This window comes from Pseudopipra pipra, chromosome 18, assembly GCF_036250125.1.
Source record: "Pseudopipra pipra isolate bDixPip1 chromosome 18, bDixPip1.hap1, whole genome shotgun sequence".
Taxonomy (NCBI): Eukaryota; Metazoa; Chordata; class Aves; order Passeriformes; family Pipridae; genus Pseudopipra; species Pseudopipra pipra.
Genome location: NC_087566.1, coordinates 14,068,887 through 14,085,484, shown reverse-complemented (window position 1 = coordinate 14,085,484; position 16,598 = coordinate 14,068,887). Strand labels below are relative to the sequence as shown.

The 16,598-nt window shown below is 44.7% G+C and overlaps 1 protein-coding gene across 16 annotated transcripts in view; it reads right to left on the bottom strand.

Annotated features, from left to right (window-relative positions):
- ARVCF (ARVCF delta catenin family member) overlaps positions 1–16,598 on the bottom strand; it is a 236,648-nt gene that overhangs the window by 34,271 nt on the left and 185,779 nt on the right. For 13 of the 16 annotated variants that reach the window (XM_064675283.1, XM_064675281.1, XM_064675280.1 and 10 more), the window contains 4 exons: positions 13,723–13,840; positions 12,314–12,485; positions 9,999–10,016; positions 5,434–5,505 (listed from right to left, as the gene is read on the bottom strand). In XM_064675283.1, coding sequence (XP_064531353.1) covers positions 5,434–5,505; positions 9,999–10,016; positions 12,314–12,485; positions 13,723–13,840 — 380 coding nt within the window. The remainder of the gene's footprint in view (positions 1–5,433; positions 5,506–9,998; positions 10,017–12,313; positions 12,486–13,722; positions 13,841–16,598) is intronic. The other 3 variants (XM_064675287.1, XM_064675288.1, XM_064675291.1) reach the window with 1 other exon arrangement.

Genomic DNA, 16,598 nt, shown 5'->3' with positions numbered 1-16,598 from the left:
CCATTCTTTCCAATGGAAGAAGGTATGCTAGGGCAGGAACAGAACAGTATTCCTGCACTTCCAATTCACATTCCAGCTGCATCTCCCCATATGACCTTTCAAACCCTCCAGTGCAGCCCTAAACTTACAATTTATGTTCTACATAATAAAATTTAACAGATCCATGAAGATCACAAATAAGGAGCTTCCACCTGTAGAGCACAGCTCAGCAGGCCAGGAAGCAACTTGGGCACGTGTCAGCCAGCTCTGAACATTCTCATTCAACATGAGAATGAGAGAAGGTTATAACAAAGGCAGAGTATTCCAGAACAATTAGCAGTCAGCTATGGAAAGAGTGTGTAACAAGAAAAGAAAAATCCACATGTGCCTGCTCTGAATTTCTTGCAAATGTTGGGAAAAAGAATGGGAATTTACAGGTACCAGGCCAGAGAAAGTTTGGCAAAGGCAGGCTCCATATGGGAATTTTCCTATTCCAGGCAATAAATTTTCTCTGACTCCACTGGAAGACAGATGAGAAATCTTTCACTGCTTTGTAAATTATGAAAAACACATGGGACCAAAATGAACACTCAGATTAGTAAAGCAACAGGAATAAGAAATACTTAATAATTCTGACAGAAATTCTCAACAACGTGCCCAAAATACTGAAAAGGTGTTAATACAAGAACATGTTCCTCCCTGTCCCAGATCTCCCCAGTCCCTCCATTTCCACCAGCAGGCACAGGAGGGGTCTGGATGGTACCATTAATCAATCGGTTCTACTCACTTATTCACAACACAACAATCAAAATTAATGATTGAAGGGAGCTGCAAAAAGGCAGGTGAGTGCTTGAGTCAACTTGGAAAGATTTAAAGAAAGCAGATTTAAATGGCAGTGAAATGCAAACAGCAGCCAATCTTAATTACAAACCTAAAGCCAGAGTAAAGCTTCAGTGAAGTTTCTCTCTCCTTCACTACATGTTGCCTTTAGCTGAAGACAAATTGCTGGCACTTTTGTAATCTACTAAGTTAAAGTCATTACCCTGACAGTGCCAGGAAGTCTAATTTCCTGGAGCAGTAATACAAAGATTTATAAGGGAATTTAAACACTCACCTTCTGGAATAGAAAATCTATCATCAGCATCAGGCTCCATGGGAAGTGACTGAGGATTTCAGATAATGGAGAAGAAGGAATTCACCTGCTGACAAGTTCATCCAAAATCTCATTCCCTGCCTACACAGGCTGCTGACCAGGGTAAGTGTGTACACAAAGCTGAGCTTTCAAATGAATTCAGCTTTTCTGTGAGGTCCCTGGTGCAACAAAACAGACTTGTTCATTACAGGCAGCTTTAGCATGGTTCAGTATTTCAGCACAACGCTCTCCTAAATACATTCCCATTAAAATGGAAGTAAGCTTAAGTAATCAAAACAGAAAAGATGAATTAATAACCACTTCAATAACTGATTTGAAGGAGAAAATGAGTTAGCTCATCCACCAGGCTAAAATGGAACTGCACATCTCCTTATGGCTGAAAACTTTCAGCTCCCTAATGAGAGAAACTGAAATTAGAGCTGAACTTCAACACCCAAAGCACCTCAGAGCATCAGCTGTTCTGCCATCAGATGTGTGTGTGCATAAACAATGAGCCATGAGATCTGCTTGGGCCAAACAGCACAGAGGGCTGGATTTAATCAGGAATAACCTAATGCTGGTTCCATATAAAAAGCTGTTCTGCTCTTCTGGAGTTTCTCCTCCCATGCTCCAGCACTGAGGAGCAGTGGTGGACAATCCAACACCTCCAGATGAGGAGGATGAAATGCTCCCACCTCTACAGCATCTTCGAGGGCTGACACACATCAACCCTGACTGTTCTCAGCAAACCCTGGAGCAGCCTCTCACCTGAGACACTGCTTTCCACCACACAGACCTGAGCCATCCTGAGCCTCCCCAGAGCACGAGCCTCCTGTCACTGCTCCTGCTCACACACAGACAGGGGCTGCTCCTGCTCACAGACAGGGACTCTGACAAAGCCAGGGAGTTGTGCTGCTCCTGCTCACAGACAGGGACTCTGACAAAGCCAGGGAGTTGTGCTGTGCCCTGGATTTCCCGTGTGCCCGGGAGAGCTCGGCATCGCTGTGCCGGTGCAGAGGAGGCAGCATCACTGCCACTGACCTACTTCATACCGGGGAAGGCACTTCAGCAAGACTTTCCCCCCTCCCCTCAGAAGCAGCAGTTTCTGAAAGTCCTAAATTTAGCAGGTTCTGAGGACAGCATTCATAATTTCTTGTCAGAGCTGTTCCCTCCTCTGTGCAAGCTCTTATCGCTTCCCGCTGAAATGCATCCTCTCCCTCTCTGACCATCAGGAAAAAAATATGCTCCTTTCAACAAAGAGGAAACAAGAAGCTCCTCTTCCACACTCTTTCCTCATCAGGACAGCAGTACCCTGGACACTGCCAGAGCATATACATTCACTTTTTAATATCAGATGAGACAGCTTCTGAAAGCACTGCAAGTTCTCCCATCTGACATTATCCAGTTTACCACAGATAACAACCCTGAACTAGAAGCTTTCCCCTGCCAGAATGTCTAGCACATAAAATTATTAAAGGCTTAGAAATGGTTTCAGGGCTGCTCAAATGATGTGCTGCAGCAAAATCTAATTCCCATTAAAAAACCAAGAGCAATCAGGAGGAGACTCTAGTCCATCACTCTGAAAAAAAGAATTGCCTTCATTCATTCATTTCTCTCCAGAACAAACAAATTCCAGGGAAAAAAGTAAAATACTAGCATTTAAACTAGGTTATAACTCACAAGACCCTTTGGACTGTTCAGAATACGAAGACATTCCTAAGCTGTTGTACCACCAGGACAGGTGTCCTGAAGGACTGAGAAACCTCTGCCTTCCACACAGACACCAGCCAGACCCCACCCACAATCTGCAAAAGTTTCTGGGTTTATGATGGTTGGCTACAGAACAAGATGAAATTCTTACAATTAAAGTAATCTGGAGACCAAAAGTTTCCAGAGATGGTAGAAAATAGGTCTGAACTAGTTTGCTGCTGCTAGGTCATGGTTTTTCCAGCAATGTGAGCACACTCAACTAAGCTCAGTGGTCACACCTAAGAATGTCTTGCAGGGAAACCATGATGTCAAGTTCTTGAAAGCTCATCTGCAGATCCACCAGATAAGCTCCATGGATGTTGACTATGAGATTACAGGAAATTTAACACTACACCCCAATATTTGTTCACTACCACAATGTTCATTTGCTGCATTGCACGAACAAATCTTATTACTGCAGTTTCATTTGCCCACAAAGATTCCAGCTGAAAACTCCCTTTAACATGGCTTTAATAATACATGAAAGAGATTAATCTATAATTGTTGATTTTTGAAATAGCACTTCATTGTGTCACTCAATCTGAGTGCTTCTGATCATTAAAACTTGCATGATTTTTCCATCTTAGTAACGAGGTTCTGCTCAGCTGAGAGCTGATCTCATCAGAGGCAATTATACTCCATGGCAGAGATCAGACCAGAGCTCTTAAGGGTTTTAAAACTTCCATTTTATTTTCCTTATTTTACTGAACAATGCAAAGTTCAAGCAACCTTGTTAGAACCTTGAATATCCAGGAACTCTCATGTAAACGAGATGCCTGGCAGGAAACTACCAGGAAAAAAGTGAACAAAAATGCATCCACTTACTTGAGTTTTTTACTCTTGGCACACAAGTGAATCATTTCTCATGCATTTTTTTTTTGTCAAAGGGCTTCTTTCAAAATGCATGGGGAGCAATCTCCTGACCTTACCCAGTGAGAGATATGCAGTCTATTTGACTTAGATTAAATGGGAGTATCTCAAAATTATCAAACAACCTCTTCAAGAGTGTGAGATTTCTACCACCTGAAGAAGATAACAAGCTGTGTAAGCTCAGAGACAGATATGGCTCCCATCAGATCTGCCACATCACTTCTGCATTACCACAGCCTCGTGGAAGATTTTTATCTCATTTTAAAGAAAGTTAGGCAAGATAGATTTCTTCACAGAAATTCTTGATTTCCATCTTTTCCCTTTAGTGGCACCTACATTCCAATGACATTTAGAAAGGAATGGAAACACTGAAGCCCTTGCTATATTTTGCATTCCTTTCTTTTCCTGCATCCTTAAGATACCTCTTTGCTCTGCACTGTAATCAACACCCAGCCCTGAACTGATGGCATTCCAGGGAAAGTTGGTTAGGAGAAGTTTCCTGCAGCTCTCCCAACAGGATGGCAATGCAGCTGCTAAGAGGTACATTAGGATCTTAAATCTTGTACAGATTTACTGTATCTTGTGCAATAATGCTCCAAATGAAAATGAGTGTTTAGACATGAGACTAGAAATTATCCCCTGTAAAGGGTGTCTGTAAATAGATTAGATCCATCTACATATTAGGAATAGCTTGCACTATATATTAGGATTAGGTTGCATATCATCAGCCAGAGCTTCACTGTGAATTTAAGTGAAAGTGCAGCACTAAATATGTGTAATTATCCCACCATCCCTGACTATCAGCACATCTCTAAGGATCTCAGACTGGCCTCTCTTGCTGCCCTCAGATATCAGCAACAGAACTGAAGCACAAATAAGTTGATTTGATCAAGGTCACAAAAAGAGCACAATGCAGGTATTCCACACCCATGGCTCTCCCCACTGAGTCACACTGTCTCTTTATACTCTCCCAAATTCTGGAAGTGACGCAGGAAGAGTTTAAAATTTGTCTTCTGAGGAACACTGAGGTAGTTGAGGGTATTCATGCAGGTGAGGGTGCCCTGGGAGCTGGCAGGGTGGCACTGAGGCAGTTGCCATGGCAATGGCTGAATCTTTGCAGTGACACTGCACACACACTTCAAATCCAAACCTGTGCAAGTCTCCAAACACCATCCAATGCTGTAAGAATTCAGACGAGACCCCAAATCGCCTCCTAATCTCCAATTAAAAAAAGTACCATGCATGCACGAAGGGAAAGACTATCAGTAAAGGCAAATCCCCTCACTCCCTGCCATCCCCTCCAATGGACAGAACATGGAGGAATGACAGGGATGCCAGGGAAGGGAAATGTCAGTGCTAAGAACCTTCACCCATTGCATAAATCCTTCAGCCATGTCTGTAAGGGGGGTACAAATGGAGCTGTAAAGAAAGAGAGCATGTACTCCCCCCTCTCTGGAGCTACAGTCACCTAACACCAAACCAGACAGACTTCTACAAGATTCCACCAATTCAGCAGCTTTATATAAAAGCTGGTTCTATCCAGGATTGAATCCTAGATAACAGCATGCACTGACACATCCATTAGTACAATTAACTGACTATAAAAGAGAGATCAGCCCGATATGCTCACGTCTCACATCCCTTTAAGAGCCTCCAGCTCCCAGGCTACTTGTGACTTCCAAAAGCACAAACATTAGCATTACCTTTTGCTGCTTCAGACCGCTTAGGCAAATCAAGTGTATCAAAATTCCTGTCCAAATCTCCATTCTTCTTTCCTGTGCAAAAAAACAGAAGACAAGATATGGAAAAGACTGTCAGCATACTGACAGGTAAGTTACTGTCATGTGCATCTAGAAGACAGAAGATACAGCCCCAGAATACAAATCACAGCCTGCTACCCATAACTGTGTGTACCTGCCCTGCAGTCCAGCTGGGCCTCTGTATGAGCAACTCAGGGACAAAAACCTGTGCTGCTTGCAGGCTGATCTGCAAACATGCTTAGGACCAGCACTTCAGTGCCTAAACTCTTGGAAATTTGTGCCATTTCCCTTCTTGGCAAAGCCATGCCTCTCCCTCATCAGCCCAGTATTTACCTGTTATTTTCACACAGACCCAAAGCCCAGCTGAAGCAAAAACTCGGCAGCAGAGCAAAAAACCAACAGGCTTGCTTTGCAGCCTCTGTTCTCAACACAACTGCCAGGCAGGAAGATTTAATATATTGTACAGACAGCAGCCAACAACTTAACCTTGAACTGCCCTTCAATCGATAAAAGTGTCATTTTTACTATTTATTGAAAACTAATGGAAATATTCCATACTTTTGCTAAGAAACAGTTTTAAACAATTACATCAGCTTTAATTTATACAATCCTTTACAGAAAGCAGAACAAACCCAGGACTTCAGTTTTAGCTGGGCTGAGAATTCAAGGTTAGGTAAACAGTTGGGGAGGGAAGTTTTCATCTCTTCTTGTCCCCCCAAGGAGACACAGTGCCTTGGGTGAGCCCACATGGATGCTGTGGGATAAGCAGGCACTTTGCCATCAGAGGTTTCCTGGCAGCAGAGACAGAGATTTGGAAGGCACTGCAGGAATCTGCAAGGCTTCTGAAGACAGCACTGTACAATTTAGCTTTCCCAAATTATTCTGAGAGGGAAAAATTAAGTTCTTGAGTCCCTCTCCCTCAAGAGCAGAGAGGAAGGTGCAATGGGATGAATTCAGACAACACATTTGAAGCTGCCAGGAGTGGCTTCTGCACAGGGACTGCACCAGGCTGTTAATGGGGGTTCTGCAGAAAGGGCTGAAAGCTCCACCAGTCAGGAGGCTTAAAAGCAAACAGGAAAATGATCCTTGAAAATGTAATGAGGAGATCAGTCTCATTCTTGACTGGCAATAGGTCACAAGATGGGAAAGGCCCAGTCCCTGCCTTGTCATAGCAGGGGGGTGGTTGGTACATGCACAGTGAATTCAGTGGGTTACTCTTGACAAAAGGATAAACACACAGAGTACAGGATAGAGGAGAAATAGAGCTTTTAGATATCAATATGAATATTTAGAAATAACATCAGGAGGAAAACACCCTCAAGGTAGTATTCCATCTACTCCCTTTCTTTGGGAAGTGATGGAATCACACACTTTTGGTTTGAAATGCCAACACAACGCCAGCCAACTCCAACTACTGTGCAAACCAAAACATGCATCTAAGAAGTTCTGCTTATTTGAAGTGATTTCCTTAATGAAAGCATGTAAAAGCCCATCTAAGCTGCCAAAAGGTCCTGCAGCCAGGTACCACACGCCACTCCTTTGAAAGCTGTCTTTTCTAAAGGAAGGGACAGGAATCAGAGGCACTCTGCAGCCTCCCATCAAGTTTTTGCTCCATGAAAGAATGAGAACACGTTGTTTGGGGAACCAAATACCAGAGATAAAGGGTGCTGTACATCACCAAAGGATGTCTCATTCCAAAACAGCAGCTGAACCCAGTCACTGGCTGCAAACCCTTGTTGACCCTTAGAGCACTGACAGGAAAAAGCAGGGCAGAGAGAACTAAACCAAAAAAAAGCATTGAAGGAAGGAAGTCAGTATTTAGGAAAGATTACAGACTTAAGGCAGACCAATAAATGTGACTCCATCTTATCTACAAGTAGGACAAACTGGTTTTTTCACATGACCCCAAATTTTATGTCTCTGGCACCAGTTTAAACCTCAGAACATGTACTCAGAGAGCCAGACCTTACCCAACACAACTACTCCTTGTAGAAGTTCTCTCTATAATTTAAAGGCTGGATCTGGCATTGGTATCAGCCCTGCAGAACTGAGATGGCACAGGAAGAATTCCCTTCCTCCCAGTGGCAGTGTTTGGTAAGGACTGTGTGTCCATGCACAGCTTGTTAAGGAAGAGATTGTCCAGGAGTGCAGTGTTGGCTGCTACCTCTTCTGAGCTGGCAGTGCCAAAGCAGCTGCTCATTTCCTACCCCATCTTTCATTCAGACAGCCCCTTCCACCTGTGTCTCTGCAGTCCCTGCCCCTCAGGTCTGGGCCAGCCTGCGAACACGGCCCAGCTTCCCCCAGCCTTGGCTGTTTGTCCCTCAGCCCTCTGAGACACTCCCACCCTGCAGGCCAGGCCAGCTGTCTGCCCATGGCAGCAGTTCAGAACACACAGCTCTGACCAAGGGGATTCCAACTCTACAAATTGCTTGCTTCATCAAGGTTAGCTTCAGAGATACCCCAGACATTTTCCAGCGCTTTCGTAGAGAGAGGAGGTGACCGAGCTGTAAGAAGACTCCAAAACAAATCCACCCAGAAAGGCAAAGGTTTCAATCTGCAGCCCAGCTGGTATTTCTCCCATTTGATTTTCACAGGGACCACAAATACTGGAGTTTCTAAAAAGGTGACCAAATTTAACAAGTTCAAGAGTCTACTGATGGCAAACCTCTCAGCCATCCCCATGCCAACTGACAGTACATGACCAGCTTCACCACCAGATTCTGTAGCTCTGAACACGCTGCTCTGCCCCCCAACCCTGCTGGCAGTGCTCCTGCATTTGTTCCCAGCAGGGATGTGGACACACACACAGCCCACATCTGTATGTATTTGTATTTGGCTGACATTTGGATGGAGCACACGTTGTCCCTTCCCAGGTCCTCCCATCCAGGGTGTGCTGCTGTGCATCACCACAGGGATGCTCAATGGCCATGTCTGTGCAGGGGAAGAGAGGTTTAAGATCCTGCGTTTTTAAATTTCAGTGGCTACCCTTCGATGCATGCCCAGGTTCTCCAAGTTTTCCAGCCCAAGGCACATCAGGGAAAAGCCGCCACTGTTGGATCAGAAGCACAGCTCCAAACTTTGCCAGGAGACAGACAGAGCTCTGAACATGCCTGACAGGTCTGTTTAATGAGAGCTGGCTGGAGGAACTGGCACAGCACTCTGGTTTGGGAAAATTGCCTGACATGAGACTTGCTTGTGCAAGATGCAATTTACAGTCTCTGAAACAGTGGGATTAAAATTCTTTCCCTCTCCCCCCTCACTACTTTTCATTATGTAAGAAACAACCAAAACACGACCTTCGGCATTTTCAATCTGTCAGAAACTCAGTACAGACTCTCAAGTGTGACCCAGTGTTATTAACCACTAAATGTTGTTGCTGATCTTCCTCAAATGTCGTTTGGATTTACCAGATAATCAAACCAGCTTTGCAGCCAGACTGCTTCTGCTGAAGGTGTAATTCCCAAATGCTTTCTTTCTGGTTAAAATAAAAGTTGTAATGGAAAGTGATTCTCCTTAACACCTCCTCTACCCCCCCCCGTCAATACTGTGCTTGTTAATACACCCACTGACCCGACTGCAGAGCCACAGAAGGCACGGGCTGAGCTCTGTGTTGCCAACAAGCTCATCCTCCACCAGCTCCTCAGTCACAGTCTGCAATCCATGCCTCACAGAACACTACCAAGCACCATTTGTTGGGTGCAGCAGTTATTTTGTTTGGGTTTTTTCTCTCCAGCATTCTCCTTTGGCTCAACCCTCCAGAACCCATGATCTGAAGCAAGTGTCACAAGCTGACAATGCCCCTGCCTTCACCCCCCAAATCAGCCTCAGTGACAGTCTCCAGGGCACTCACAGCCCATCAACTTCCCAGCACAGAAGGCAGGGAAGATTTAGCCTCGAGACCTGTGTATTCCAGCTGTAATTTTACTTATTGTGCTGGGATGAGAAACTAAAGGGTGTCTCCCCTGAGGCACTGGGGGCAGCTGCACCCACCTCTTCTGCTCCAAAGCAACAAAGCTGCAGCAGCCCAGTCAGTGCCCAAGCAGCCAAACTGCCCAGGAGCCCTGAGCACACACACCCCAGGAGCTGGCACTCCTGGCACTCAGGCTCCCTGCCCTGAGCACACACACCCCAGGAGCTGGCACTCCTGGCACTCAGGCTCCCTGCCCAGAGCAGCCAGCAGAGCCATTCCTGGTGTGACAGGGCTGGGGAGGTGCTCGCTGTGCTGGGCCCTCTCTCGGGGTCAGCAGCCCAGCTGCACATCAGCTCCCTCACTGCACTCACACCAGGAAGGAGGAAAACCTTGGGATCTCTGTTTGTGCTGTGGACAGACCAAGCTGCCAAAGCTCCCTCAGAGGATTCCTCTGTCTGCTGCAATGAACAGGAGGATGTGCTGGGGGAGCAGAGGAGAAGGTGGATGAACGAGACCTTCATGTCAGCTCTTAGCCTTGCATGGGAAAGCTGAACAAAGCATGTTATGGCGATGAGGAAAGAAAGTATTGCAGACTCACCTTGATTGAACCACTCCTCTAATTACCAGAAAAGCAGCAAAAGGAAAACAAAAATTTACAGGATGAAGAAAATACAAAGGAACAGTCACAAAGAGGCAGAATTTCACAGAATAGGTTCAAAACCTGAGTATTACAAGAATACTGTAGAAGTTTCATCAATTAAAAAACCCCAATCAAAACCAGATATTCCACTTTCTCCCTTTTGTTCCTGCTGAAAAACCCCAATCTTTTTCTGCACAGTTTTTTTTCTTTCTCTTTTCATTAAATGAAAAGGTGCTCACAGAATTGAGGGGACAGAAGGATGACTAGCCCTTTGCAAAGGTGTTTGAAATGCTGTGATCAATGACCATGAAATAAAATAAACATGGAAACACTGCAGGATTAAGCGAACAAGAAGGGAGACAAAGAACTGATCAATTGTAAAGTCCTAGACTGAAAAAATTAATGCAGGTTCAGACCAGTACCCACAAACATTTAACAGCGAGATAAGGGAGCCTCTCTTTACGATTTTAAAAGCACATTTACAAACGGATTTTAATTTTTACTTTGTAAACACAACAGTCTGTTACCCTCTACCCTTCTGACCTACATCCTAGCAGCTGTGAGCTCAGCATTATCACCAGCTGATCTCCCTCTGGGGAACAGCACATTTTAAAAAGAGCACTGCAAAAAAGGGGGAAAAAACCATTAAAATTTTCTTTGGAAATTGAAATTTCCTGGTGAACACACAGAGACAAACCCAGGCTGTCACTGAGTGCCTGCACTGCTCACTGTAATCCACAGGCTCATCCTCAGCATCAGATGATTGTGAGGCCAATTTGTCCCAAAAGACATGCTTTGATGCTCCAGATGATACCCAGCACTCCCTGGGCGTGCAGACACTGAAGGTGTCTCTCCAGGTCGGCCCAGAGGCAGCAGACACTCGACTCAGGACATCACCTGAGAGCCCCCTGGCACTGCCCTGGAGGGGATGGGGACAGCCCTCCACCAGCACACTGCCCTGCTCCCCCAGGGCACCCCGAGCTTCATGGCCAAAAATGTTCCCCCTGACTGAGCTGCTCTGGAGCCACAAAACAACAGGGACTGCAAGGGGCAGAACAGGCTGGAGCCCCAGCACAGCCGAGGTTTCCAGAGGGCATCACTGCAGGGGCACTCACTCACTGGGAGAGCAGGCTGCCCAGCCAGGTGCTATCATCTCTTTAGTTTTTCCCCCAGTCATTAAAAGATTCCCATCCATTTATTTTTTTTTCCCTAAGAAGCACTTTAAATCTGGTTGATGACAGACCAGTCTGCAGAAACAAGTTCCCACTGATGACTTCCCTAACACCCATGGAAACACAGCATTTGAATAGTGCACAGGTCAGATCACAGAGAGAGTCATGTGCAGCACACAGCCTGTCAAGCTCAAACAATTCCATGTCAGCTCTTTTTAGGGCCAAAACTCTTTCTGGTATCTGGCTATAAACAATAAGGCAGGATGTGTGTACACATGAATGAGGAGAATGAAGCCGAGATAGAAAACTGAATTACTTTATCTCTGAATTCATCCAGAATATTCATTTCTCTAAAACAACAAAGAAAACAGAATTCAGTCTAGAATAGCAGTTTCTCTAAAACAACAAAGAAAACGGATATAATTTGAGTGTCTCTTTGTGAAGGAAACATTGAAGGGGGTTTACTGAGACTATTAATCCTCTCTTATAATGAAACTCATTTGCAACACTCATGCCCCAGAGGAGAGAACAGGTCTAAAAGTGAATGACAATTAAAAGCTACAAAATCATGTTTGCAATTTAAATTACTGAAAGAGTGACTGAATTAGGAGGTTTACATTTTGGCTGAGCGGGAGGGGAGGCTTTCAGTCTGTTTTCAAGTATGAGAGACTGGGGGCATGGAAGATGTCCAGCCAGGCGTGCCGTGCCCAGGGATGGATGGATGCATGCTGGCCTGGCCTCCTGAGCCTGGCACACAAGCAACACAGCCAAGCAAGTGGAGTAAGCACAGATCTGACAGATGTAAGAACACAGGAAAGCACAGGGGAGGCAGAACACATCCACCTTTTTCCAACAGCAGTGTCACCTGTCAGCATGCACCACTCCTATTTAAAACCAAACAAAACTACATCAATCGTGGAAAAAACAATCCCAAATATTTAGTAGTGATGCAACACAGGGATAAACACATGCCATGATACTGCAAACATGGAGCTCCCCAAACCGCATCCCTCCACACTGGCACGATGAAGGTGCAACCAGAGCAGGACTGCACTGCAACGCTTACCCCATTTCCAGTTCTGAGCTCTCTGCAACACATACCTTTAGCTTTTTTTCCACCAAAACAACCAGCATCATCTTTCTTCTTCTTCTGAGAGCCTCCTGTGCCCGTGGTCTGACCCGCATCTAGTTCTTGGTACTTATCAGCTCCGGGGACCTCTTTGTGGACGTGATAGGAAAGGTTCCTCATGATGCACACACAGTTCTCCACAGACTGTCACAGAGAAATTGGGGTTACAAGAAGTCACGAACCCTCTTACTTGCAGGCCATTATACTGTACAGTGGAGGGCTCGGAGGAAATGAAGAGAAGGCCCACCTGTCCCAGGGAAAAAACACAGCTTTCGAGGAAGATTTAGACAAGATCCTTAAATGAAAGTTCATTCTTGTTCTAAACCCAATTTTTTTCTTTGAAAAGTGAAGCACTTCATAAATAGCACCCATTCAAATTGAAAACTCTCTAATCAAAAATACCACTTGATCTTAACAAAGAATACAATTCACCAAAAGATCAAACACACAGCAGGAAAAGATCATATAAGGATCTGATTTTAATACAAGCCTCTCTCTCATTCTTCCAACATTTACAATCCCCAAGGGGCCCATTTTATTAAATTTTCTTTGGGTCAAAACCCAGGCCCTGGGGGGATTTCAATGAGAGCACACGTTGTCCTGTAGCAATAGCTAATCCACAGCACGTCGGGTTCTGACAAGAGCAAATCCCTGTAGGTTGCAAAGGAAACCACCAGGTGGTTACAAAATCCACTTCCAAAATTACCTGATTAAGTGACAGGGCTTTATAACTCTCCTGTACGGGCCATCACATGGTGGGACTCAAAAAGAGTGAAATAATGATGCTTTACAGGCCTAACAAAGCAACAGTATGCTTTTTTTTAAACAGGTTAAACTTATGATATTCCTTATGCATATAAATACACTTTTAAGTGCCACAGGATAAGATGATGATGATAAAACAGGTTAATAAAATCTGCACCAAAAAACAGCCACAGTGAAAGTGCTGTAGGTCTGAAGGCATTTCTTAATGTCTGTGCACTACAGTCTTTACAGATGGTGCTGAATAAAGTCTTTAAAATGGGAACTGACTCCTTTGCTGCTTTGTGCAAATGGGACTCAATTCTGATTTGGAGACTGCCTTATAAATGCCAATTAAGTAATGCAGAACAACAGCAATAATGTCCCTGACAATAAAGGACTGTTCTCCCCATCTCTCAGCCTCCAGCCTTTGCTCCCCTCCTCAGCCATGGAAAGGAAACAGCAACACCCTGCTGGTACCCACCGTGGTACCATGGATACCAGAGAGGAGGATAATTGCTCTATTTTCTGAGGCCAGCATAATCCTCTTCTGATACTAGCAAAGAGAACTTGGATCCCAGTGCAACACTTCCACCTAAGTTAATGGAAATATCCACTAAGTTTTAATATTCAAGTTCACCTTATTGTCTGTATCCTTCTTGCCAACTGCAGACTGCAAAGCGTGAAGGAGGGCGTCCACCAAGCCATCACACTCCCTCAGTCTTCTGCGTGCTTCTGCTCCATCTGAACTGACATTCCTGACAGGAGAGAGTTAAAAGACAATTCAGCCCTGTAACCTTCACCACAAAGTTGATGGTGCATTGATTTATACTACAATTATTACGACCTCATCACCTTGGATGAACAATTAGGAGGCAAAGTAGACTGACAAACCTACTAGATCTCAGTAAAATATGGGCAGTGCACATCTGCAGCTCCCTGAACCTGAACACAAAGGGGAACACAGTCACAGAGGTGCTACAAACACAGTTCTCTGCTTTCCTGGTGAGTCCAGGTGAGTCCCTTAAACTGGGTCAGAGTTTTCAGAGCCAATATGCAAACCAAGAATTTAATGTCAAAGCCAGTACTTCTAATCTCTTACTACCTTAGGAAAAACAAGCAAAGCCACAAGATGGCTCAGCAATATTCACAGCCACAGACACTGAAAAGGCTGTGTGTGCAGCAGGCTCAGCACAAGGCCTGGCTCAGTCACACTTAGCAAGCAAAAGATGACACTTTATGTGGCTCTGAATTTCTCAAAATATTGCACAAGAGAATGGCACAGGTAGAAGATGCAAGACAGAGTGAAAGGCTACTGGAGTTGTTAGAGTTGCACATATCAGTGACTGCAGAAACCGTCAGAGGGGACCTGGGAACTTGGCCTTGCCTGTCCAGCAATCATGCAGCACTGCACACCAAAGCCCCGGGTTTGCACAAGCATCAACCTGTCATTACCCAATAAATAAAATTCAAGTCCATTTCTTTTTTTCTTCCTTTTTTTTTTTCTGAGGGGAAAAATGAAGTGACAAAATTATTCTTAATAGTGCTTGGTGAACAAACCTATATGGAAGGTCTTCTCAGAGCTGAAATGCAGTAATTTCCATGATAGCACAGACAACCTCTCAGGGCCTCTGAACCCCACAAACCTGTGTAAGGTTTGTTCTCAAATGCTCAGGACACCATCATTACCTTCTGCTCTCAGGACTGAGCAGTCAATTTTTCTTTTTAAGTAACCAGAGGTTCTGCCAATCTCCAGGTAATTACCAAACCCATCCCAGTCCCCTCCCATGGCCCTGCTCACCCAGGAGGCTGCTCTGGTAATTGGACAGTAGGAAACCCCACGTTTTCTCAGACACCTCTCAGAATCTGAAGGCACTTAATTGTGAGCTGTAACAGCACATTAACTTTCAATTAAGAACACCAATGAAATGCAGAGATAAATGACTCCTTTCCCCACATCCTAACACACAGCCTCACCTCCAGCAACGGCTGATAAAGGTGGGTGAAGTGGATATTAAAATGATTCCACAGGACACATGGGAGAGAATTCTACACGCTGTTTTCCCATCTCCAGTTGCACTAATCCCTTTGTACGAAAAACACAACTGTGAATTTTAATGTCAAGTCTTTATGAAACTGAAATTAGAATTCAAATTCTCTGTGATACCTTTCAGGAGTTATAACAATAAAAGACAGCAGCTCCACCTCCAAGCACATCTGTTAACATGGAACATTACTTACTAAGCTTCAGGGTGACAGAAGTGCACTATAACTGGTCTTATCTGGAGCTGTGTATCACGTTTTTTATTCCCTCATTAAGTCTTAAGAAAGAGAGTTAAAATTCATAAACAACACTTGCAGACTTCAAAAAAAAAAAATCAAATTTAGCCAAAAAAAGCCCAACCTTCACATCTTTCTTGCCCCACGGCCCATTCTCAAGAGATTTTTCTACGGTCCATTTGTGCCACTGCACATTTGTTTTACTACTTTAGTTATCAACAGCATCATAGTATTCTGTATCCTGTTTTCTTATTTCTTGATCTGTATTGGGATTAATATTAAGGTAGACATTGATAAGGTTATAATTGAAAAAGATATTATAAAAGTGCATCAGTAGGAGTGTGGCTTGCTGATACCACTTACTGTCTCTTTAACTGCAGAAAAATTTACTGAAAATTAATGCCTCAAGAAAAACTTTCCACATATATCACACATAAATAAGCATGAAAACTCCGCAGGATCAAGTTAAGAGCTAATTAATGCTATGGCCAAGTTTTGCAGCCATCAAACTTTGCAGTTTTGATATTGTAACTAACACTTCAGAAAACAAATCCTTTCAGCATGTCATGCAGAAACATCTGCTCTGTGAACACCCAACTCTTGGGATTTTGTTAGTCCTCCCTCCTTGGGCAGTGAGGTTCCTGCAGCCCAGGGGACTCCTCTACCACGGAAAACCAAAGCCCATTTCCTTGTTTGTGGCTGTGACCCAGACCCACGGCAGAGCTCAGCTCTCCTTCTCCTCCCAGCAGTCCAGGCTGAGCTCAGAGCACTGAGCCCAGAGAGATCAGCTCCTGCCTCCTGAATCTGCTCCTGCTCCAGCACTGCACAAGGCAGCAGAGACCTCCCAGGTCCTGGGGGTTCACCTGTGCTTCAGATCCAGGCCCGAGGATGCCAAACATCTCTAAGCACCGAGCAAAGCTGAGCACAGTGAAAATGAAGACAGCACACTTGGACTAAATTCTCATCTGGCAATCCCAAATTGCTCCCAGGAGTGATTTCCATAATCCAGAGTAACCTGCTCAAGTCCCTGCAACCCAGGAAAATGGCAGGCTGCATTTATGCCTCGGGGTGTTAAGATTCTGTACCATCCTTGAAAAACATCACCCAGCAGTCATCAATCAGATTCCCAGCTCCAGGTTCCCATCAGGAGGGGCTGCAGCACGGAGACAAAGGGATGACATGGGCCAGAGGGCTCCTGCTGGCACTGCTCACCACCAGGGACAGGAACAGCCACCC